Below are 26,559 nucleotides of genomic sequence, written 5' to 3' on the forward strand. Positions count from 1 at the left end.
CAAAGAGTATGCTCTGGGATATTTAGAGTACGGCCTAAGCATATATATTTTGAGTAAAAAAACTACTCACAGAAGATGATAAATTGGGTCCGTTGGCTTTAAGAAACCTCCCCAGAGACAACCTGTCCAACAATATGCTTGGGAAAGAGCAAATTAGTGAGATCAAGTCAACTTTGTATAAATCTTTGGAAAGCAGCCAAGCAAACTGTAGCATATGAAGACAACCCGTAAGATGACTGAAATATTATGAAAGAATTCTTATACTAAATGAGTAACTGGACTAGATTCTTCCAAAGCTCCATCTCGTTGTAAAATTATTATTAACATAAATATTTAAGTAGTAATAAAATGAGAGGATAATTACTTAAATCATCAAAATTAATCATCACAAGAATCCTGTGATACAGGTACTATTCTCCCCTTTGAACAAATGAAAAAATTGAAGAGCAGACAGGGTAACTGCCCAAAATCACACAGCTAGTAATAAATGGTAGAACTAGGATCCAAACCCAGCTGGCTCATGATTCCTTGTCCCAGTGAAGAGGGGGATATGCAGTCAAAACAATACAGAGTTTGGAGAAAGTTACTCTAGACAAGGGGCCACGAGAGGGGAAGCACCTTAGGCATGGGCTCAGGGAGTAGCTGTTCTGATTCTAGTTGAGGACCCAAGTCCTTAGAGAACAGAACAGTTCACATGCCGCCAAAGTGTGGTGGAAATTTCCAATGAAACAATCTACTCTTCTTGTCCCAATTCTATGTTCAGGCAACAATGAGCTGATCTCCACACTGGGGTGGAGTTCTCCTGATACATCTCCAGGTAAATTGTAAAGAGGCATTCTGGTTTATACCAGATTCAGATACATTTGTGTTTCAGTACACTTACTACTGAGAACAGAGTCTTGGACTAAGGAAACTACTCCCTAGAGTGGACCAGCTCTAACCTAGGGTGGCTCATTCCTTCAGAGCCTTCTGGAGATCTTCTGTTACATAGAAGGGATCACACACTAGCTCGCTAACACATGAAAAAGAACTGCTTTGTTAAATTAAACCTCTACAGCACATTCTATAAGTGGAGAGCATGAAGAACCCCAACGGAACAGGATACAGGAAATGCATTTTTGAAAGGGAAGCAGGGGGAGCTCAGGAGCACTGGGCTCCAAAGTGGGGATCTTGAGTAGCTGAGGGACAGGAACACACCAGTTGTGGGAGGCAGAGAACCCCAAGATACTGTACTTATTTCCCAATTTTGCCTGGGGTTAGCCCAATCAATGGGACTTCTCCAGTTCTCCCAGTGGTCTATGTCACAGAAACTTTTTGTGCTTCTGTTCTGGTGGACCTGATGACCACCACCAGGGCTGTTTCTTACTTTGCAGAACTCCAGAAGGCATCAACACTCACCTTGTGGTTATTAAAGATTTGTTCAGTTTTTATGACAATATTTAGGTAAAGAGCAATAGAACATCTTGAGGACAAGATTGTCATTTTCTAATTTGCTCAGAATTACCTTACCAGTATTTCTAACAGTAGGACCAATTAGCATCAGCAAAGAAGGAGAGGCAAAACATAAAATTGTGCAACTATGGGACATATGGTCCAACATACATTCTAACTGTAGGTCTTCTTTCTCAACCTCACCCTTACATCATGAGTTATCATATTAGGATGAGGCTGGCTATGGTAACAAATCACCCCAAAATTTCGGTGGCTTAACATGGGAGAAATTTGTTTTGGGGCTAACTTAATAGATCAATGTGAGTGTTCATTAGCGGGCAGCTTTCCTCCAAACAGTCATTCAGGGGCCCAGGTTCCTTCCCTTTTGTCATCCCTTACAGCCTAGAAGGAAGAAAAGGCATAACTGCATCTTAACCACCTTGTCCCAGATGTAACTCACATCACTTCCACTTACATTCCATTGATAACAATCAGGGTTTAGCTTCATCTACATGCAAGGGGGGCTAGAAAATGCAGTCTCTGACTGAGCAGTCACACCCAGCAATGACTCTACACTATGGAAGAGGAAGTATCAATTTGGTAGAAAGTGACCCATCTTTACTTGTTACAAAATGGGCATTATATAAATCACAAGAACAAATATAATATACAATGGGAGAGATAAAAACTTACAGTTCAAGTGAATGATCTTATGTGTCATCTTAGAGGCAAATCAGTTCGGATTTGACAGATGAACAGTAAGGCTGAAATCTGAAAGCTGTCTCCTTCAAAGAGGACTTTGCCATCAGTCCCTAGGAATTTCCCTATCAACATGGTCTCTGGTGTTTTTGGCCATACTAACAGGATCTGAGGGAAAGATGTGGTCAACAGGAATCAGGTGCTTTAGAAATCAAAGTCAAAGTCAAGATCTTTGGCTTTGGAATTAGAGCATAGATTTGTGGATTATATAAAATCTACCCAAAATTTCAAGATTCTGTTTTCAGAGGAATAAGAAAGGGGCTTTAAAATGTGGACCCCAACAAAGGGAAGAGAGAGAAAATAAAAGGGACAAATTGGCAATAAGGCCATTTTACTTATATCAAAAGTATCTAGAACCAAGTTATTTATGATTTTATTTATGTCTAACATTTGAGAAAACTATGACTCTGTGTAAAATGATTCAACCATCACTTGGCTAACTTAAAATGTAAAAAAAATTAAATCCTCTCCAGGTGACTGGACTGAATTTCCACCTCATTGACCATACTTTCACTTAAACTAGCTGCACTTATTGCACCATCATAAAACTATTTACAGCAATATATGTTTAAGATATGAAATCTTAAATCTCCAAATTCTAAAGCAACTTCACACAGAAAAGCATTTAGGTTTGCTTATAAAGAAGTCAACTATCCAGAAAGCAATTTAGTTGGAAAAGGGCATTGGATGAGAGTCAGGAGATCTTATCTCAAATCCTGGTTCTATCCCTGCAAGATCACCTAGAACAACTGACTGTACCTCAAACCCTGAGTTCAATTTAAAAGAAGGATGTTGATCCAAAAACTCCAGTTAGTATGAAACTTTGGCTCATGAATCCTATATACTATATTTTTTGGCACAGGCCAAATGGCCTAGCTTAAAATTAACTATGGTAAAAACTAACAGGTTATTTGGACCTCTGTCCTTGTGCTTATTCCAAGGAAAATATGGATGAATGATAATGTAAATTATCAATCACCATATAAATGGTCCAGCCATGTGGACATTGTAAAATCATTCAAAGATATGACAATATTTAGCTAAGTAGCAATAGAACATCTTGAGGGCAAGATTGTCATTTTCTAATTTGCTCAGAATTACCTCACCAGTATTTCTAACAGTAAGATCAATTAGCATCAGCAAAGGAGAGTACAAAGGAGAAAGGTACAGAGAAGGAGAGGCAAAACATAAAATTATGCAACTATGGGACATATGGGACATAACCCAGGAGATCTGTAAGTTTCAAATCCTGGTGGTTTGAGATGGGGTTAAAAAGTAGAGGTTGGATATTTTCATCACAACCACTGGATGGCAAGACATTAACAGTGAGTGGGGAAAATCAATATGAAAGCCATTCTTCTGCTTTACTTGATTTCCTCTGTGCTTTTAGACATAGCATCAAATTTCCTAGAGTTGCTAGGGGAGGTAAACAAAAGTGAGTTTGGAAGTAAAAAAAAAAAAAATAGTTTTGGAAAACATATTCTGCTTTTGCAAGTGCTCTGTGTGTAGGTAAATCCCCCAGGATTTCAGTGTTCAGCCAAGAGTTGTAAGAAAATGAGGCCCAGCCAGAAGAGAAGAGATAAACCAGAATACTGTTATCTACCAGAGTATGCAGCTTTGAACTGAATTATTTATTAGTGGTAGTGAAATTTTTGATCTTGTGTAAGAAGATTAAGCTTGCTATTCCCCATTTGTGACTGCAAGTGTAGAGCTCAACCCCACCCTCAGGACTTCTCCCTCTCTCATGATTCTCCAAGCTATGGACAGAGGCAACCTGGAGGACTCCTCTAACCCAGGAGGCCCCAAACTACTGGGAACATGAATGGTTATCTCTCTGTGTCCTTGCTAACCCTATTAAGTTCTCTGTTCCAGAGGCTTTGTGGGGTGGGGAGATAGTAGGAGCACCCTCCAGAGTGAGCTGGTAAGGCCAGGGTATGCTCACGTTATCTTCCCTCTACTTCTCCTACGAGGAGGTGGAAGTCTCAGAGTTAACAGTATAAATTTCATTCTAAACCCCACACATAAGCCATTTTAACTAACACTTAAACTCAATCAGAAAACCCACCTTGCAGGATTCTGGCTCAGGCCCTGGAAAAAGATGGGACACTAGAGGAAAAACCTGCCAAAGATAACTCTGAGGGCTTTGACATATCAGCCTCAACACAGTCCCTAGAACAATAATTCTCAAATTCTGGTGTGCCAAGTATTCACTGGGGAGCCACTTAATGAAGCAGATTCCTCAGCCCCTTCCTAGGAGATCCTGGGGTGAGCCTAGGAATCTGTATTTTAACAAATGGCTTATGATATAAATAGTTCACCAACCACACTTTGAGAAACACTGTCTAGAAAAACAAATGGTTCCACTGAGCCCCCAATTCACTCTCCCTGTCATAAGCCCCCAGTTTCCACAAGAAGAGAGAAGAGTCCTGGATCAATGCTTTACCTGGCAGAAGAGGACCACTTTCTCAGGCCTAGGTCATTTAAAACCCAGAAGGACCATTACAGAGATAGGGTTAACTCAGGAAGCACTGAGTAATCACAGATAAAGACAATGGTCAACTGTAGGCTTGAGCTGAAGTTAACTAGACCCAGCGGTATGCTTGTCCTCACTTCAGACCCTAGTTTGAGTGCCTGCCTTAAACTGCCTTTTCTCTGACTTTAACCTCTGCTCTCTGGCAAGACTACTGTCTTTCTTTTGTCTGTTAGTGTAATTTTGATCCATATTTGGAACTGCACTTTAGACTCCTGAGGCTTTTGTGAGTTCCTGGCCCTAGCCAAACTTACACTTAATTCTTTTTAAAAAAACCAACTTGCTGTCCACCATCCCTGCCTACCTCACTATATGTCTTATTTAACCTCCACAAGTACCATATTTGACCCTCATCTAAGCTCCAGTCTCAGCCACTCAAATATCACTATCACCAAAACACATTAATGACCATTATACTCCCAGATGTTTGGCCATGAAAATATACTAGATATACAGCTCAACCTGTGAGAGAATACTTCAGTGCCAGCACAACCCAAATGGATGATTTTCCAATAGCAGACATAAAAAACTGGGCTCAATGACTAAAGAAACAGCATCTAAGTTTGGGGTATTTTTCCTATTGTAAGTATTTTTGCATCTACTTATAACGATTCTGGTGACAAAAATTGAAATATAATTTGAGAGATGTTGGGAATAAAGTCACCCCCACCACCGATCCAATGTATCAGTAAGTCCTATTAAGTCAATCTCCAAAATATACTTTAAACCCATCTATTCCTCTCCACCTTCATTGCTACCTCCCTCTCCCAGACACCACCATCTCATGCCTTAAATACTATAATGGCATCTTATGATGAGTAGGATAAAGACTAAACTCTGCACCATGGTCTGGGCATGAAAGGGCACTGCCAACCTTCCAACCCCATTTTTCCCTTTGCCTACTACACTCTAACTATAAAGACTTTTTTTTTTAGTTTCTAGAATGCTCCCAGAACTTTCCTGCCTGTGGCTTTCGCATTGTCTATTGTCCAGAAGTTTTAAAAGTTATCTCTTGCCACAGCTGATTCCTCAGTTTCCTCCTTCTCTGACCTTCTGATCTAAGTTCCACTATCACCAGGTACTTGCTCAAGAGAACACGTCACTCTTTTGATTTCCTATTTAATGTCAGCCCCGCACCCACCCAAATGTAAGCCCTGCAAGGGACGGATTCATGTCTGCTTTGGTCATTACTATATTGCTAGTGTCAGGCAGGCAGTATACCATATTGGTTGAATCAAAGGAAGGATGAATGAATGAATGGGTAAGGTCTTGCTTGGGCGGGGCTGGCATAACCTTGGGTAAAATTTATGTTATCTGTGTTACAGCAGTGGTTTGTGGGGTTACAAAGATAGAATCCAGAAGTGCAGAGACCATAACTGTGAGTATCTCACGCAGACTTTAGAGGAAAATGAGGTTAGCATTTGAAAGGAGGGGAGAATCCCCTGGAGCCAGTATTGGTGCTGAGAATTAGAGGTATGTGAATTATACCCTCCAAGACTCATGACTGCATTGGTAAGCAAGGATGATTTATGTGAAGGAAAAAGGGACTAGATAGAGAATCAGGATCACCATCTAAATAGGGCCATTATTTCTTAGAGGCACCAAAATGTCTCCCATCTGTGAACTCTACCTCTACAGGCAATTTTGACTTGGATCCATCTTAGGAGCTAATCTATGCCCCACTCTGTGCCCAGGCAAAATTTACTAAGGAGTTGGGGTTCATTGTGCCCCCAAGGAATTGGCATCAAAATATTACAACAACCGGGCTTCCCTGGTGGCGCAGTGGAAGTCTGCCTGCCGATGCAGGGGACACGGGTTCGTGCCCCGGTCCGGGAGGATCCCACATGCCGCAGAGCGGCTGGGCCCGTGAGCCATGGCCGCTGAGCCTGCGCGTCCAGAGCCTGTGCTCTGCAACGGGAGAGGCCACAACAGTGAGAGGCCCGTGTACCGCAAAAAATAAAAAAAATTTAAAAAAATTAAAAAAAATTACAACCACCATTTTGGATCTATATATATACATCCAATAGGTGAAGTGTCAAAAATATCTGTCCCTTGAAATAGTAAGTGCTGGGTCATCAAGATTTGGAGCAATTCTCTTCAAGACTGAGAAGGAAACCTTCCCAGCGTCCTGAAGCCGCCATTTAAAAAACAGACCAATATGCAATCTGGGACAATGCTAACCTTGTGACTGTTTCAGAGTAAAAGCCAATGAGGTGAACTGGCTACTGGCAGCCTCATTCTGTGATGCCTAAACCAGGAGAGTACCTTCTATCACTGGGCAGAGTCTCATAAAAGTAGCTTAACTGCTTTGAATAATATAAGATGGAAGGTTCAGTGCCCCTATCTAAATATTTACACTGCATACAACCTCACAGAAGCCAGACTTTATCCAGCAGTTACTGGTCCATCTTGTTGAAAGCTGGCATGGGGGAAGCAGCTACAATTGAAGGGGCATAAGTCCTTATGCCGATTCTGAAACCTGCATTGTGAAAGAAAGATACTGTCCAAAGATCTTTATGGCTTGGTTCACTAATTCAGTCTCATGGAAGCACATAAATATGGGACTACAGCATAACTTTTTAAAAAATTACAGGTAGAAAAGTAAATGGGTCACACTTATTTTGGTTCTCTCCAAAATATTTTAGGACAGAAGCAATATCTGATATAATAATGAAAAGTAATAATAAATATCATAAATGCTAGGTCTATCTGAGAAGACCTCCATCTGGGAGTCTTCTTGCAAATCACTTCCCTATAAGGAGATAAGCTTCTCCCTGCCACAGGGGGCTAAGCCCTGCAAGCTCTGGCTGCTGTAGCTGGCGCCCACAGAGAAAAGGTGCAGGGGCCCACCTCCCAGGGCACAGGAAGGGATGGAAACAGCTGCGTGCCCACTCAGTCCCTCTCACTAAAAAACACCATATGCCCAGGGCACGCTCACCAAGGTGTTTTACACTATAGGTCTGGGCTGCTTAGCTCATCTGCTTACAACAAAAATTCTCTTTAGCATGCTTATTGAAAGTGCAAGTTTACGCCCATCCTGATTTTGTAGTTCTGGGGCAGGGGCAGAGCAGGAACCTGCATTTTTAGTCAGCACTTCGAGGCACCCGGTGCCCAGGCAATACTTTGGGAACCATTGGCTTAAACCAGTATTTCTCAAACTGGGGTCACTGGATGCCTTGTTGAAAGTTTCAAATAGATAACTTTTGCATTTTGTACTTTGTTTTCGATAATTTTTCACATATTAACAACATCCTGGATTACCTGGATGATAATTTTATAATCAAACACTACCGCAAGACTTCCACTAAAGTTTTACAATCAGGTTGTCCCTCTAACTTTGTCTCAAGCCAATGAGTCTTTACTCAGATCCAGACCTGATCTCAATATCCACACCACGGTAAAGGCTGAATGATATCGTTCATTCACTCAGGAAGGGAATAGAAGAAGGAAAGGAGCAGATTTTGACAAATAACATCAGTGTACTGAATTGGAGGTGTGGGGGGTGGTCTATAGAATGTCCAACAAAGAGTGAGGAAATGAGCTTGGAGCCCAGAACAAAAGATTCTCCAAAGCCAGAGATCTGGGAGGTGCTACACGAGGCAGTGGCTGAAAACCTGTGTGGATGAGAGCAAGGAAACGAGGGACAAAGGAAGACAGGGAAAGAACTCGGGGCTAGACAGAGGAATTGGAAGGAAGGTAGCAAAAGAGATTGCGAAAGAGGTCAGAGACTGAGGGGATAACCAGGTAGGAGAAACATCAGGGAGATAAGGGAGGAAAGTTTTGAGACGAAGAGAACAGTCTCCATGTGAGCCGGTATTATCCCTGATTTTACCGCTAAAAGAAATAAGTTGCAAAAGTCTGTCCAACGTGATATCACTTGTGCAATAAAAAATTGTGATACATAAAGAAAATTTCTGAAAGGAACAAGAAGAACAACAACAACAAAACAGAAGCCTGTGGTTATCTCTGAGACTTAGGAATGTGAGGTTGGAGTAGGGGAACTTTAACTTTTTATTTTGTACCATTTCTTACAATTTAAATTATTATTTTGAACATACATTATTTTCTCGCTGTTTTAAGGACTGTTCAGCAGTATGACATTGAAGTACCAGGAAGAACAAGAAAGATGAGACTGAAAAGAGGTCTTTTAGGGGGTAAGAAGGTTGTCGTTGGTGACCTTCATCAGAACAGTTTCAGGTTGGAATGTGAAAGCTGACTGCCATGGTCTAAAACATTGCTTCTCAAGCTTCAATGTGAATAGGAATCACTAGGGGACCTTGGTAAAATGCAGATTCCAATTCGGTAGGTAGGTCTGGGAAGGACCCTGACATTTCTAACAGGCTCCCATATGATATCCACATGGCTGGTCTAACACTATGCTTTTGAATTGCAAGGAAAAGTAATCAGAATGCAGGGAATGGAGGTGAGTACCCAGAGACCACTATTTCCCACAGAATGCGCCCTAGAAGATGAACCCTACAGTACACTCTAATAAAAGATTCTGCAATAAAATAGGTCTGGAAATACCACACACCCATCCTGATGAATCACACTGGGTATTAGTGTTTTATTGAGAATTTTTAATTGGCTTTCACTTAGATGTTCCTAACAGGGTTAACCTTGCAACAATGAAAACTTATCTATCCTATCATGTTCATGATAAGCCATCCTAGAGGCTATGAGGAAGCAGAATGATAAGGTAGCAGGAGCTCAGGGGGTGCACAGAGAAGGGAAACTGGAATATGACGAACCAAACCTTGTCTTCAGTGAAACTGCAGCAGAGGTCTCCAAAAGGTAAGAAAGGTCCAAAAATAGACCTTGTTAGGGCATGTGCACACCAGTAAAGCCTGATGTTCCTTGACAGTATGTGCTTTGATGCCGTCAGATATTTGCCAAACCTCATTCTAAATATTTCTGGACCTTTCTAAAACTTGGCCCAGCATCAGCACAATAACTCCAAAGTCAGGGAGATGAGCATACTTGTGAATGCATGAACCTGAATGCATTTATACTGCCAGAGCCTTCAGGAAACCACAGAAGCTGACCTGACCTCACTGCTGAGGGGAGTCACACTTGACTTGAGCACAATCCTACTGTCCACTGACAGTGATTAAGAACAGCCTGGCGATGGCTGGTCAACACTGATACTCCCACCTGCTGAGATGGAGCAGGGAGACCAGAAGAACTCAGGGCTCCAATAACCTGCTGGCAGCGCTGAGTCATCTGCCCAGAACCTTCAGTGCTTGGCTGCCCCAGGGCCTTTTAGACTCTCTTCATAGATAATGAGGCTGAGCGCTAAGTTTCGGTGGGAGACTGGATTTCAAAGGATCCCTCAGTGCAGAGGAGAGCAGAGGCTATTCACCCTGCCATGCCTTAATTGTTTGAAAAGACTGCCACTTTCTCCTTTCTAACGTCTAACTTGGCAGCAGAGGATCCAAGCCTTATGAGGCAACTTGCACAGAGATTAGAATGACACCAGAATCAGCCATTAAATATGCTCTGAAGCCTTTGCATTAACAGCTGTAGTATTCCATCACCTTAGGTCTTCATCGGATGTCTGGTCACTTGGTCAGTTCCAGCTGTCAAACTTGTCTCTCAAATATACTAACGAGGGAAATGGGCCTGCACAATACCATTTTCTCTTTATTAGCCTTCAGATTTACTTACTTTTGAGGATAAATATATTTGAGCAGCACTGTGCACATGGTGACTATTTCACTATGGGGACACTAGTTAGGGGATAAAATGGAAACACATGCGTGTTACAGTACAGTGATATGAAACTATATTCCGAACGACTGCTTCAGGACCACAGGGAACTGCAGGTTGTTCAGGCTAATGCTGTTTCTCAAAGCTCCCTGAAAGCTGCAGGGCCCTTTCCCACTACAGTCAAGAGTGGTAGCAAAAGAATCCAAATTAGTTCTAATATTCACCCAACAAATACACATTCCTACTGTTAAGTTTGTCACAGAATAGCCTCCCTACTGCACACACTAAATACACTTTAAACTCTCAGGGATAAGTTATTTGGGAAATCAGGAGTCAATTATATCAGCCCCAACATGATGCCACATGTCTAGGCCTCCGGCAACCATGCAGCAGGGTTATCATTACATTCCTCCAGTTTCCCCCTTTCCAATATGCTAATTTTAAAGAATTTAGAAGCCAGCTTCCAATCTATAATGAGAAAGTTTTTGTCCTCTATTTTTAGATGAGGCACTTTAATTGCTACTAACATCATTGAAGTTAGCATATAAACAGGAAGGAGAGGGTGTACTCTCAGAATCATTTATCCCCAAAAGGCAAAATACTTCTTAAAAAACAGAAAGCAGAGGAGATGGGTAAGAGGGGACCTTGAACAGAGTTGTGCTTTTAGGGTTTGTTTTCAAGTTCCACCTGGATGTTCTTCTACCCAGCATCTGGGAAGAGATTGTCTATCTTCAATGTAGCCCATTAACTAGACTGTGCAGGGCCTAATTTATTCATCTGACTCTTTCATTCCTTTCCTGAATTCCATTATACAACTGCAATCCGGTGTGGGGGATGACTTGGGGGGAAGAGTGCCTGGAAGACAAAATAATGACTTCCATTTTTTCTGCATTTGAAGACTTCATTCAACTCAAGATTTCTCATAGGAAAACTATAATGGCCAGATTAAAATCATTCTAAGTTAAAAGTGACTTTAAAATTAATTAGTCACCTTAGGCCTTGCTTAGGCACAGGAGAAACCCTGGGACTAACTTCGGTCCCTGTCTTTCCTGGCTAGCTGGGACACAAAAACCTTATCAAGGCCCAAATTCCTTGCTGGTTTTGTCATCGTTGTTGTTTTGTTTGTTTTTTGGTAAGAGAAAGGATGGCGCTGAGATGCTCTTGGCCCATTTAAGAAAGAAGTTTGGCAAAATGGAAGTGCTAATGGTGGGTTCCAGCACCTAGAGGGACTGTAGCCACATCCCATCACTGAGAGGGTGGGAAACTGGAAATGAGACTGGACAATAACAAAACCCCATCCCTTCCCAAGTGAGGAAACCCAGTCCTGGAACGAAAGGAGGGACACATTCACTCCATTCAGGAGATCTTGGAATGTACACAAAACCGCTCATTATTGGAGATGCTCTGGTTCAGCCAGCCCAGAGCAGCTCGGAGCACGTGTTTCTTCCATGGAAGCCCCAGCTGCGAATCTGAATCCTCTCATCTATTCCCCACCCGCCTCGGAATTGTTCTCCGGTCGATTGTTTGACCAGCTAGGACATGACTACAGGGCTAAGGCAGAACCACCTCCCTCTGCTGAATATCTCAGAGCACCCAGTAAGCAAGACAAGCTACTTCAATCAAGAAAGCTGTCACTTTACCTTGTTGCTTATTGAGAAACAGCAGAGGGGGCGCGACGCCTGGACCCTGAGGCCCAGGGCCCTTTGTGGCCTGGGAGCTCTGGTCGTAACTCGCTGCTTCCACAGGTGTCCGTGGCACTGCAGACCCCTCGGGCACAGGGGCTCCGTCTCCAGAGGGCAGCTCGGAGCAGACTTGGGGGGCGGCCGAAGGGAATTTGAGGAAGGGCCCCGGCTCCACCAGGCCCTGCTGGCTGTGGGCGCGCTCCTCGGCCCGGGTGCCCGGCTCCTCCCGGATGGCATCCAGGGCGCCCGGCTTCATGGGCGGCGAGTCCTGCTCCCGTTTGGGACTCTCCTCCGAGGCGGAGGAGGCGTCACACGACTCGATGATGAGCTCGCTGTCCAGCTCAGCCTCACGCTCCTCCCTCAGGATGCTGTACTGGATGGACGGAGAGGCCGGCGACGGCGGCGGGCCACCCACATGACCAAAGGTCACGTAGCCCGAGGGCAGAGCGTCCTCGGCGGCCAGCGGGTCCTCGGACACCAACTCGATCTCCGAGTCCCCCGACTCCGCGCTGCTGGCCTCGTGGTCCAGGGGGCTAGGGATGGTGGGCAGCCCGGACCTGGCCTTGGCCTCCGGCCTGTCGGCCACCTGGCCCGCTGGCCGTGGACTCTCCGTTGTTTCGAAGGACAACCCCTTTGCTTCCTTAATGGCAGTGATCAGCTCATCCTCGGAGATGCTGCATTTCCCCTGGGATTCTGCAGCAGATGGTTCTGTCGTCCCACAGAGCGAGGAAGAGCCAAAGAGGCACACACAAGGACAAGACAGATGGACAGAAAAAGAAGAAATAAAACAAAATTCCATTAGGGGAGGTATTTTCTCGTTGCTTAAAAAATACATATCTCATTAGCACAAACATAGTCTGTTTCCAGGGCTATGCTGGAAAGACAGGCCACCTGAACTAAAAGGCTAATTACTGTTATGGCCCAGTTAATCAGTGTTTGATATACCTATCTATCTTAATCTAGCTATTTTTAAAAATGACCCAGCAATTTCTTAGCGTTAGCACCTCGTTGGTTTTTCTGTTCCAATGTGGGAAAGATTCTAGAAGTCATGGTTTTGATTTCTAATCCATTCTGTGAGGAGACTTTTCCAGTTTCACAGATTTCATTAGATAATGCAATGTATATAACTCTCTAATTTGGCCCACCAATGTCAAAAAATCTGAAATCATCCATTATTCCTTGTCTGTTTCTGTTCGTATTCCCTACTTCAATAAGACAAAGAAAGCTAATTTGGATCCTTGTATACAACTTGACTTCTAAGCTTTACATTTCCCATAAGAATCAATACTTTTACTCCCTTTTTAGTGAAAAGTGTAACAAAGTGAAGCAATATAATAGATAGTTTTTGCCAATTCCACCAAGCAGGCTGTGCAGATTACCATACTGCACAACCCCACAGGGCTTCTAGTGGTGGAGCCCACTGTCATTCTTTTTCATCTCTTCACCTCCTCTTGAGAAGAACAATACCCAAGAGTCAACCCCTGTCTACTGGGTGAGTGCCTGCCTTCTGTCTGACGTTTATCCAGATGGCCCCCAAACCTCACCAGCAATCTTACTGATATTTCTATCTTAATTGAAATTACCTGGGATCGCCATGACAACAATTTTCAGGAGCTTGGTTCTCCCCTTGCCCATGCAGCAGGGCCTTATTTCAGAATATTCTAGACAGTGATTTCTGGCCCTTTTGTAAGCAAGAACCACTTGTCATTTCTCCAAAGCTCCGAGGTCACTGGGAGGGATATAGGAGGGGTAAGAGGTAGACTATCTATGGCTAAGTAATCTGTCAATTTAGGACTGTGGGAGAACCCCAATGGATAAAACATTTTAGATTTGTCTAATTCTCTATAAAGCTGAATTGATTTTATCCTTTATCCATGTATCATTCATTCATCTGTTATTTATTGAGAACCTACTATGTGTCATCACTCTTATAGGCACTTGGGATGTATCAGTGAATGAAACAGGAAACAAAATCTCTACTTATATTCTAGTGGGAGGAGAACACAATACACAAACAATACATGTAATAAATAATTAAAGTATATAGTATGTTAGAAGATGTTAAGTGCTATGGAAATAAAAAAGTAGAGTAGGGTAATGGGATCAGGAGGGCTGTGACAGGGTGGGGATGAGTTTGCAATTTTAAATAGGGTAGTCAAGGTAGGCCTTACTGAGAAGGAAACCGATATTCAACACTTGAGAAGGTGAGTGAGGGATTCATGAAGATATCCAGAGGAAAAGCATGCCAAGCAGAGGGAACAGATAGTACAAAGGCCTGGAGGTGGGAGCCGCAATGATTTATAGATATCACAAGGAGGCAATTATGTCTGGGGCAAAGTGAATAAGGGGCAGAATAATAGGAAAAGAGGTCAAAAGCATTCAGGGAAGGGGGATCATCATGTAGGATCTCATCAGGCTTTTATTTTGAGAGAAATGAGAAACCATTGGAGGGTTTTGAGCAGAGAAGTGATATGATCTATGCTGTTGTTTTTCTTAATAACTTAAAACAACAACATCCTCATTATCTTGCACACAATTTATGTGTAAAAAGATTTACTGCATGATCCCAAACTCTATTTTTATAGAAGTTAGTTCCGTAGTAAGTCATGCACATAGTTCCTTGATATGATTACAAGCAGCATAAAAGTATAAAAGCTACATTAATTCTCACTGGTAGGCCAGACGGAGGAGGAAGAAGATAGGGAGTAGAGGCTAGTGTGAATGGAGGAACAGCCTGTACTTCCAGAGCACTATCAGTAGCTACATCGTCACAGCTCCACTTGTCGAGCATCTGCTGGGATAGAGGCACTTCACATATGGGGCTTCGAGTCTAGTGGCAGTAGGTTAAGTGACTTGTCCAAGGTCACTGTACTGGTTTTTCTATCTTTGCCCCCTTGGACTTATTCCCATCTTTCTCTGCCCTGTTCTCTGTTCTGAGAGGCTGACCTACATAGAAGGCATTACCTGGAATTGCTTCCCCTCTAGTTTCTGGTTGTTTTCAGCCAATAGGAATCATAGGAGGAGGGGGTGGAGAGAAATGTTAGGGTATTTATACCTGTTGCTGCTTCTGAAGCTCCAGGTTTTGGCAGGCTTTGGGAACGCTGTTCCCTCCCCTTCCTCCTTCGGGTCCAGGGGTGTTAATAGATCCCTAATATTGCCAGTCCTTGAGTGCTTTACCATCTTTTGTTTGTTCTCTTAACTGTCTTTACACATTTGTAAATAGCTACCTCTTTAAACCCTCTTCAGTTACAACCTTTGAGTGTGTCACTTTGTTTCCTCACAGGACCCTGAATGATATAGCCATGTGGCTAGAAATGACTCGGCTTAAATTTGAACTCAAGTCTTTATGTTCCATGTGTTTCTCACTATATCATGCTACATCTGTTCACAAAGGGGGTGGGGTCTCAGATAGGGCAAATTATATTTTGGAGAATGAGACGAAGAGGAAAAGTGAGCTGCATAACCACATACAAAAGAATGAAGCTGGACCCCTACCTCATGTCATATGTAAAAATTAACTCCACGTGGATCCAACCTAAATATATGAGCTAAAACCAGAAACTCCAGAAGAAAACACAGAAATGAATCTTCATGACCCTGGATTATACAGTGGTTTCTTAGACATGACACCAAAAACATAAAAGACAAAATAAAAATACACAACTTGGAATGCATCCAAATTAAACACTTTTGTGTGTTAGAGGACAACATCAAGAATGTAGAAGGACAACCCACAGAATGGGAGAAAATTTTACAAACCATATATCTTATAAGAGACGTGTATCTAGAATATGTTAAAAATTTTTACAACTCAGTTATAAAAAGACAACCCAGTTAAAAAATAGGCAAAGGGCTTGAATAGACATTTCTCCAAGGAATATTTACACGTGACAAAAAAGCATATGAAAATATGCTCAACATCGTAATTCACCAGAGAAGTGCAAATCAAAACCAGTGTGTTACCACTTCACACTCACTAGGATTGCTAGAATAACAAAGTCAGAGAGTAACAAGTGGTGGAAAGGATGTGGAGAAATAGAAACTCTCATCCACTGTTGGTGGGAATAAAAAATGGTATAGTTGCTTTGGAAAACAGTCTGGTAGTTCAACTATTTAGTTATCATATGATACAGAAATTCCACTCATAAGTAGAGAATTGAAAACCTATGTCCATACAAAAACTTGTACACAGTGTTCATAACAGCATTATCCATAACTGTCAAAAAAGCGAAACAACCCAATGTCCACTAATTAATGAATGGATAAGTAAAATGTGGTATATCCATACACTGGAATATTATTTGGCCCTAAAAAGGAATGAAATACTGATACATGCTACAACATGGCTAAACCCTGAAAACAGTATGCTAAGTGAAATAAGCCAGTCACAAAAGACCACGTATGACTGGAAAGTTAAGCAGACCCCTGATCATAGAAAGGCCTGGAAGCTAGTTTAAAAGTCAATATTTTATCAGGAAGGCACTGGTGGGTCCTAGAAGGGTCAGGATGAACTTAGGAAAGAAAGAATAAAAGAAGGATGACCCATTAAGAGGATACTGCAATAGTCAAGGGGACCTAATGAGTTGTAGTGGTCATAGGGATGGAAAAGAAAGGATAATTCAAGAGACACTGAAGAGAGAGAAAGCACAGACTTGGGGTCTGCTTCATGTGGTAAGTGAGAAAGAAATGGGGGGGTGTCAAAGATCACTCAGAAACAGTGAGCCTGGGTGAGTATAATGAATAGGAATTCCATACTCAGAAACATGGAAGTCAGAACAGTGAGCTGTTTTGATGGGCCAGGGGAAGAAAGTTCTCATCCTGGATATTTCATCCCTTTCCATAGCACACATCCTTCCAATTTCTCATGCTGGCAGCCTCTGTCTAACCATACAAACTGCCAGGACTGACCAAACTCCTACTTGTACAACATTCCTAGGAGACCACGAAGCAGGCAGGCAGGCTCTTGGGCTAAGAGGACCACAGGCGACCCTGCAGGGTAGCCTGCCTCGTGTGCAAACCGGCCTGATGCTGCATCATTCAGGAGACAGGGTGGTGCCCACTCATTCTGCACAACCGGGTGCCCCTGGGTGGCTCTGTATGTGTATGTGATGATTTCATTAACATCTGTCTCTTCACCCTCCCGCACTCTCCCTGACCCCAGACTGAAAGCATCATGAGGGCAAAGGGCAGCCAAGGTGTTCGTTCACTACCATATCCCCAGCACCTAGTGCAATGCCTGGCACATAGGAGGTACGCAACCAACAGAGCTCATGTGAGGACTACCTCAGATCTTAGACAGTGGTCCTTCGTCAGGTGTATGGCTCAAAACTGCCCTCAGAAATTCTGACTTGGTAGAAGTAAGTCTGAATGGGGCCCAGGCATCTGCATTTTGTAACTCTAAGGGTGATTCTAAAGATCACCTCCAGTTAGGGATGGCAGATTTAACAAATAAAATACAGGATACCCAGTTAAATAGGAATCTCTGATAAACAGTGAATTTTTTTAGTATAAGTATGTCCCATGAAATATTGGTATTTTTATCTGGTAACCCTACCTCTAGCTGAAAACCACTGTGTTAGAGCATTCAGAAAAGAAGGCTCAAGGATATTGCTTTATTTACTCAAGAGTAAGGATGGTATCAGACAGCTGTGGGGTGGGAGGAAAGGGCCTGATAAGTTTCATCTTGAGTAAGTAAAAGTACTACTTTAAAAAAAATCATCTTTATTATGAGTGAAAGGGGACTCGGTATATAGTGTAGACATTGCCCTCCATTCTTAAAGTGAAGTAAAAGTTTAACAAAGTGCTAGGAGGAATCAGGAGAAAATTTAGAACAAAACAGAGGTTTTCCTACCCTTGTTAAAAACTTATGGGCCTCTAGCTAAGACACTAGTTATGTGTCAGGTCTGACACAGCAAAGCTAGAAACAGTCGTTGAAAATAATTAAATAGAATATAGAAACTGAGGAGGTTAGAACCACCCCACATGGGGAGATGTGTTTGCTGCTGCTGCTAATTTTGAATGATATAATTCAGATTGATAAAATGGAAGGTGAACATGGGCCAGTCTACCAAGTTGCAGATGCCAGTGAACACCCATGAACAATGCTGCCATTCAGGCCTCCCCTTTGCTCCCAGCTCATTCTCCACTCATCATCCAGAAGGATCTTTTGAAAACACAAATCTGATGCTGCAGCTCTTCCCTTCCTTCTCCCCACTGCAGCCACACTGACCTTCTAGCTGCTCCTGGAACACAGAGGACATTCCCAGCTCCGGGCCTCTGCACTGGCTGTCTCCTCAGCCTGGCATTTCTTCCTCAGGTGTCTATATGGCTTGCTCTCTCACCCCATTCAGGTCTCTGCTGAAAACCATCAGCAGGGAAATGCGTTTCCTCATGGCCACCCCATCACCCTCTTACATTCTATCTTGCTTTACTTTTCTTCATAACCATTATAACGACCTGATATTACATTATTATTTATTTGTATGTAAGTCTTCTCAATTAGAATGCAAACTCCATGGATGCAGGAAACTTGTTATGTTTCACCACTGTATCCCCAGCAGTGATGGCGCAATACCTGGTATGGAGTAAATGGTCAACACGTATTTGTTAAGTGAAAGGATGAATGAATGAATGGCATCATTTCCCGGATTAAAACCCTCCAATGCTTTCCCACTGCATTTGGAACAAAATTCAAATTCTTTATCCTCGCATGTGAAGCCCTGAATGATCGGGGCCCTGTCTACCTCTCCAATTCTGTTCTATGCCATACTCCTCCCTTGCTCCTTTCGACCATCTTTCAGTTCCCAAATAATACAGCCTTGGGGCCTATGTATTAGTTGTCCTCTGCACCTGGGGCCCCTCTTAACCCCTCTCTGAATTGTGGGCTTCTTCTCATTCAAATCTCAGATCACATGTCACCTCAGAGAGGCCATCCTTGACCCTCTCACACACAACATTCTATCACTCTTCACAGAATTCATACCCCATGAAATTACACTATTTATTTATGTGCTTCCTTTTATTGACTTCTCCCACTAGCAAGTAAGCTCCGTGAGGGCAGGGACTTTACACATCTTGTTCACTGTTCTCTGGTGCCCAGCATATGTCTGACACATTGAAGTCACTCAATAAGTATTTTTGAATAAAAGAATAAATTTTCAAAATGGGTAGGAGAATCACAGACCTCATCAATGCAAGGAAACAGCAACAGTTTTCAGAGTTTAAACTGATTTACTTTTTATTGCTTACTTCTTTTTAAGGGACACTGGTGTGGTTTTATGGTGGCCTCTTGATTATTGTCCTTTCTGAGGATAACATCTCAAATAACATCCGTGACCACCATAATATCCTTCTAGGAGTTTGTGTCAGAAACAACATGCTGCTGATGGGCCAGTGGTCTGATGCATCAGGGCACTTACTATAGTTTCCTAAAATACTTCACTTGTATTCATGACTGATCTCTGCTTAGAAGAAACTTTCAATATTTAAGCTGTAAGAATTTTTACCTCCGTACCTCATGGTACATTATTTAATATGATGAAAATAATTAAGTATGTTGGAGAAAGTTACAAAATGTAATAATCTATTGGAATTGAAGAAAGTATATTAGACTCCTTGCTTAAGCTTTAGGGTCTGCTGCTAAAACTGTCCTAAATTAGATCTTCTTCTGATTCATAATTCACATAATTAAGATTATTCCCCAAAGTCAGTTGATAATTCCTTATTTATTAAACAGTGAAAAACTGAATTCCTTTTCTTTAGGATGCTTTCCTTTTCCTCAGTTTCTATGTAGGATTACATGTAATTCTTTGTTTGTCTTACCTGTCAGCACAGGAAATGGCAGAGTGAATCAAGACCCAACAGATGTAACAAAGACCAAATCCTCCAGTGTCTATGGGCACAGTGTCACATGGTACCAGGGGCTCACAAGATGGGGAGGGGGTTAGGGTAACCTCTTGGGATAAAAAAGACAAGGAGAAAAGCCTCAATGACGAACCGAGTCCTCCTATCTCTCCTATTAATTTTATTCTTACGTGTTCTCATATGACTCAGGTGTTATGGTGTGGGATGTGTGTGGAGAGAGGAGCTGAACATGAGAGGTAATTGTGTAATGGGACAGGGGACTTTCTCTTTCTGGAATAAACCTTACTTAGAATGTTTATTTGAAACAATTGCAGAGAAAACCACTGCCCTAATTCCTTGCTGTCAAATGGCCACCAACAGATCATAAAACTCCAAGATCATGAGAGCCAAATCCGACTTTGTCTTCTCTTGAAGATGCTCCCGAACCCCAGTGAGTCGTGACTACTGAAGAAAAAAAAATTCCCTCCTAATTAACGAATCCTGTATCAAGTCTTTACCATCAGCTTTGTAAACTGTAATTTTCTCACGAGGCATGTGTCATATAATAAATGGACCAAAACGTATGGGGTCATTTCACTCTTCCTGAAGACTGGCCAAAGTTCTTCTGTAATGACCACCAGACAACCCTGGAGCTCTGTAAACACAGCTTATAATGTAGTTTATATCTTCAGAGTGTCAGTATCTTTATGTCATGGGATAATCGAAGGGTTTTACATGCATTGCCAGAAAAACCACAAGGAGGCTTTGAGACTCAGATATGTCCCTACCTCCTGCTGTCAGTTGGGATAAGTCACACTGGAGTGTGACTATTTCCCTGGTCATCTGTCTCACTGGAAGGCAGGGACTGTTTTTTGTTTGCTTTTCAACTCCAGCATCACCAGTGCCTATTCGAGTGCCTGACCAAAAGAAAAGTGTGTGTTGAGTGAATGAATGAATTTGAAAATCAGGAACTTGGTGCAGTCAGTTTACAGCTGAATGAGTCTGAGGTAAGGCTGGGGAGGGGAGGAATTGATGCTAAAATCTTTAGGGAAATAAGACAGGAAGGACTTCCATTAAATCCCCTCTGTTCTAACACTTGGACTTACTGCATCATCAGGATTTAGAGCAGTCACTCCTAATTGTAAGGGTTTAGATCTGTTTTAAGAGTTCAGTAGAAGCTCTTTTACCTGAGGTGCTGAAAATTGCTTTTTTTTTAACTTTTTATTTTACATTGGAGTGTAGTTAGCAGTGTTGTGTTAGTTTCAGGTGTACAGCAAAATGATTCAGTTATACATATACCTTTATCTATTCTTTGGAAAATTGCTTTTTGTAAATCAAAAAGGTTTGTAAATTTCTTTTGTGTGGGGTCAGAATTCCAGCCACTGGAGGCAGGGGACGATTCAAGGATCTCTCATTATCCTCTTCATCCTGATGCCTCATGAGCGTTTGAGAGCGATGGAGATACAAAGGCTCCACTTCTACTACCCAGGATGGTGGCACAGGGTGGGATGGGGAAGCTCTAGCTACCAGTGGTAGCTGGCCTTTCATTAGGGTATGGGAGGTCCCCTTTGTGTTTGAGAGGGGTTTCGATGTGGTTTAACAACACCCTGCCTTGAGTCAGAGTAGAAGGCTCAGGTTGAAAAACATCATAGGCTAGTGAATTCTGAACTTTTTTTATTCTAACCAAATAGGATCTTTAGTTTAAAAAATAAAATTTTATGCAGAACTTCAATAAACTAAAAAGATGAAAATGATGTGCTGAGATTGAAGGGGGAGGGGAGGAGTACCCTTTGTTTAGGTTTACTGTCACTGCCCATTCCCCCCCACAAAAAAAAGACTCTAACCTCTACCCTACCCCCCTTCATTGTTCAGACTTGGAGTTGGGGCCAGGAATGTTAAATGCTCTGTCCAAGGTGGCCCACCTGGTCTGGGAAGAACAGTCAAGGTACTCTCCACGATGCCCAGAGGTCAGGGAGGAGAGCTAACCTAGAAGCTGGCAGCATCTCCTTCTCTGCTCTGAAGTGTAAAGCCACAGGAGGATTTTAATGTCCCCAGCATGTCATCTTTACCTCTCCCCTCAAAGGAAGAAAGAAATATTTTACAAAGCAAATCTGAGAGGACTCTAAAAAATCCCAGATGTCAACCTTTGCATAATGGGCACAAGACTGAAAAAGTTATATGTTAATTAAATCAGTTAAATTGAGATTTAAGTATTTTGAATGCAAATCTTCACTCCTTAATGTTCAGTTTTCCATATGCTGGGTTTTCCCAAGGCAGGGAACACCCGTTGCCTTACCTGTTCCAGAAGACGGAGGAGTGACAGATCCTGGGCTGTCATCTTCAGGCTCTGAGACGGTGACTGTGGGGACTGTGTCAGGACTTGGTTTCAGGCAGATATCTTGCTTCTCGGGGGTCTTCTCTGGGGTAGCAGTTTCAACAGAAGGCTCGATCTCAGTCAGCGTGATTTTGACAGGGGCAGTGATCAGAGGAGCACTGTGCTGTGCTTCAGAGATATCGGCTACATATGGTTCAAACGTTGATTCTTCAAATAAATGGTCCTTGAGGATCTTTCCCTCCACAGGAGATGGTTTCTCTGCTCCACGGGCCTCTTCGGATTTTGCTGAGATGTCAGTGTCCTTATTCTTAAAGTCCAAGTCTTTCTCTTCCAACTTGGGGTGATGTTGCTCCTGATATTTCACCTCCTCTGGCCTAGTTATGTCAATGTATTTATAGGCTTCTGCTTTCATCTGGTCCAGGGGGTCTGCTAAGATCTTGTTCACTTCAGTGGACTCTGCAGGAGTCATTTCTATTCCAGAATCAGAACTAAATAAGCCACGAGGCTCCGTCCCAGGCACATCTGGTAAGGAGGGTCCAGGGGTAAGCAACTCCTCAGGGCTCTCTGAAGCGGTGATGTGGCTGTTTTCCTTCTGAAGAATTCCAGTGAAATATGTAGAATCCTCCCGAGGTGGGTAACAGATGTCAGAAATCAGAGATGTGTAACACACTCCTTCCCCATCTTTTGCTGCTGTTGAAAAGGTATGATCCATGGCCCTGGAAACATCTGCTGCACCTGTGAATCAAAACGGCAGCAGACAGTGAGGGGGCGCCTGGCACCAGTTCTCGCTCCAGCCTAACCCACCACCCACCCTGGCCCGTGCAGACACAGCATCCTTTCTCCTCAAGACCTCAGAGTTCCTTCGGACCACTCTCATGTTGCTTTGCCTTGTCTCCCTGATAGCCCCAAGCACTGGTATTTTTCTGGCAGCAGACCACATAAGCTGCCACATCCAGAGATGTTGGGGACAGACCCCAGACGACTAGAAAGTTGATTCTCAACATCTGATACTTCAATATACAGTGACTGATTCTTACTTGGTATTATTCAACAGAAGCCTTCTTTGTATCTAAAGTATTAAGGACTCTTTAAACAGAGGTGGAAATATAGGCAAATTCAGGTGTGTAAATACAATAGGCTAGTCCACTAGGGAGAATGGTTGCTCTTGGAGACTCAACAAGCTGGGAGAAGGCTCTCTGGTCCAGCCCTTTCATTCAGGGACTCCTGCCCTACCTGGATTGATGCCATCCCTTCTCTTGTTAAAGGTTCTCAGAGAAAGGAACTCCCAGTTTTCTGGTGGCCTCATCCCAAAGTGATATCACCTTAATGGAGTGCTTCCCTCTTTCTTCAGTTTTCCCCTCATTTTGTTTTTCTTTTCAATTCCCCACCACTACCCACCCTTTGCCTTCCAATGATATTCAAAATGACGCACTGGGAATTTCTTGGTGGGTTTCTAAAAGCAAAGTAAGTTTCCAAGTTTGCGTCTATAGAATGCTTTCACCAGGCCTTCATTTTATTCGTAAACGAGCCAAAATATTCATTAATAGCAAGCAGAAGAAGGAAACCCTTTATTATTTTTCTGTGCTGTAAAATACTGCCAGAGGGGAAGAAAACTAACATTCATTGAGGCCGTATCATGTGCTAAGCAGCAGGATTTTACCTAATTCTTCAAAACTAATTATTTAAATTAAGCCCCACATTCTCAAGAGATCACACATACACACACACTCAGCCCTTAAGACACACTCAAAGAATATTCCAGATTAGGGCACCAACTCATAAAAGTAACAAAGGTAGTAACAGTAACATAATAATATTAATAGCTAATATTTGAATCTTGCTACGTGTCAGAGTACCAAGCTTTTTATTGACTCATTTAATCATCAAAGCAATCCTAGAAGATAGGTACTATAATTAGCCTCATTTGACAGATGAGGAAACTAAGGAACAGAAGGGCTGAATGACACACCAAAGATCGCACAGGCAGGAAGTGGCAGAGTCAGGATTCAGACCCAAGCAGTCTAGAAGTCAGAAAACCTCACCTAGTGTCCTTTGTACCTCCTTAAATCAGTCTGTGAAGTGTTTTTTTTTTTAAAGTAATTTTGAATCAGTTTTATTACAAATAAACTTAGCTATTTTCTTTTCCTAGCTTTCTCCTTGGTTACATGAGCTACTGTTAGTCTAAGGGGAATGGAAAAGCACAGAGCCTCCACTTCTAGCACTCTTCGGGCTTAGCACCATTGCAGGAGCTTCCTTCTTTCCTAGGAATTCTCTTCATCCAGATACCTGCATTTTACCTGCATACCTAATTCACTCACCACCAAGTCTTCCTCAAATGTCACCTTCTTAAGGAGGGCAACCCTGACCACTCTATCTCAAACTACAACTCACCCTACACTCCCAAGCAACTCTGTCCCTTCCTACTTTTCTCTACTTTTTCTTTTTCCTGTAGCACTTATCTCCTTCTAGTATACCATATAATTAACTTATTTATTCATTACTTATTTAATGATTGCCTCCCCCCCACTTGCTAGGTATGTTCCACGAGGGCAGGAATTTTTGACTATTTTGTTCATTAATGTAGCCCAAAACCTAGAACAGGGCCAGGCACATGGTAGGTACTCAATAAATATTTGCAAAATTAAAGAAGGTAATTTTGAAGTTTAGAATAAAGCATAAATAACACAATGTGTGAGAAGACAGGTTGAAACATACCCCTAAATTGCTAGTGACATTCATTTTATTCAGCAAGTAGCCTAATTTTGTGAGCAACAGGCCAGTTTAAATCTGGACATTTCAGCTAGTCTTTGTATATGGCAGTCCTGCTTTTCAAGTTAGACAAAAACAAAAACAAACTCAATACAAAAGGAATAGTAGTAATGATGGGTCTTACTGTCTACCATACATAGACCACCAAAGAAAAACTATTCAATTTAAATCCATGTGTGCACGGACACCATTATCCTAAAGGATATTTAAAGCTTCTTTCATTATACGGGCTTAGCCTACATGTAGACCTCACTGGAGGCAGGGAAATCAATGCAGAGATATTTCACTACAGACATTTGGATCCTGGGATTCTCTACCACAATTACCTGGAACCACTTCCACATGTTAATAAGTAATGGTTCACCAGAAAGTAAGGAGGGGTTTGCCACTGGATATAAATAGTCTGGGGAGTGGGGGAGGGGATGCTCTCCTGGGGAAGACACAGTAGATAGTTTCCAGGGCTGTGTCACAGTCATTATCATTCAACTTTCAGTCAATGTTTCTATTGCAGGGGCCACCACAGGACTCCTGACCCTTATAGTCCTGCAGCCCACTGTCTCCTGCCACCAGTTATCACACTAAACACAACTGTCACCTATTCAGCAACTGGCCCCAGGGCCCTGCCTTGCCTCACTGGATAATCCTTAAACTCTGCAGCCTAGCATTTGAGAGACATGAATGATGTGAATGCCAGCTGGCCACAGCCCTGTCTCCACTACTCCTCTCACTTACCCTCTACTCCAGGCACAGAAAGTCCTTCACAATGTCACACTCACTCTACCAGCCTTTCTAGCCCTTTCACTCTCCAGTTCAAACTCTCAGCTCTGGTTAATAAAAACTACCCATCACTTCTCCAACACTTAATCCTTACAATCTCCACATCCAAATCTCCACCTTTAACCTCAAGCCATTAAAGAAAAACAGCTTTAAATGCTACCCACTCCAAGATGAATTTGCTGACCACCCTGTCAAGACCTGACCCCTTCCTATTTTTCTCCCTCCCCTATCCTGTAGCACTTAATTATATTGCTTGTGTCACATGCGTGACACACGACTTCTATATGTCTACGTCATCTCCTGCCAACCTGTCAGTTCCTGGAGTCTGAGGTTCATGTCTTGCACACTATATTGTACATAGTAGGCACCCAATACAAAATGAATAAATGAATGAATGGACCAATCAATCAATGAGTAGGCATTCTATGCAGAACAAACTAATTGATGCAAGTTACAAGAGGATGTTTTTAATCTATTATGTGAAAGAACTATCCAGAATTCAAGTTATCCAACAATGGGATAGAGCTGAATCTCAGGAACAAGACTGTTATGATCCCAGTGGGCAGGCAGAGAGAGAGAGGCCCAGAATCTGTCTAGGCAGGAACCAGCATTTGGTAGAAAGTTGGATGGGACAACAGCAGAAGTCTCTTCCAACTCTCAGTGATTTTTATACCAATTGGCTGCCACCATAGTGGGACACAGCTTCCTTTACTTCTTCTTTGCCT

The 26,559-nt window shown here is 42.5% G+C and overlaps 1 protein-coding gene across 3 annotated transcripts in view; it reads right to left on the reverse strand.

The window, feature by feature from the left end:
- Positions 1–26,559, reverse strand: part of RTN1 (reticulon 1) — a 415,427-nt gene that overhangs the window by 108,989 nt on the left and 279,879 nt on the right. For all 3 annotated transcript variants that reach the window (XM_060294867.1, XM_060294866.1, XM_030855132.2), the window contains 2 exons: positions 22,250–23,023; positions 12,070–12,819 (listed from right to left, as the gene is read on the reverse strand). In XM_060294867.1, the coding sequence (XP_060150850.1) occupies positions 12,070–12,819; positions 22,250–23,023 (1,524 nt within the window). The remainder of the gene's footprint in view (positions 1–12,069; positions 12,820–22,249; positions 23,024–26,559) is intronic.

The sequence above is a fragment of the Globicephala melas genome, chromosome 2 (assembly GCF_963455315.2).
Source record: "Globicephala melas chromosome 2, mGloMel1.2, whole genome shotgun sequence".
Classification (NCBI taxonomy): Eukaryota; Metazoa; Chordata; class Mammalia; order Artiodactyla; family Delphinidae; genus Globicephala; species Globicephala melas.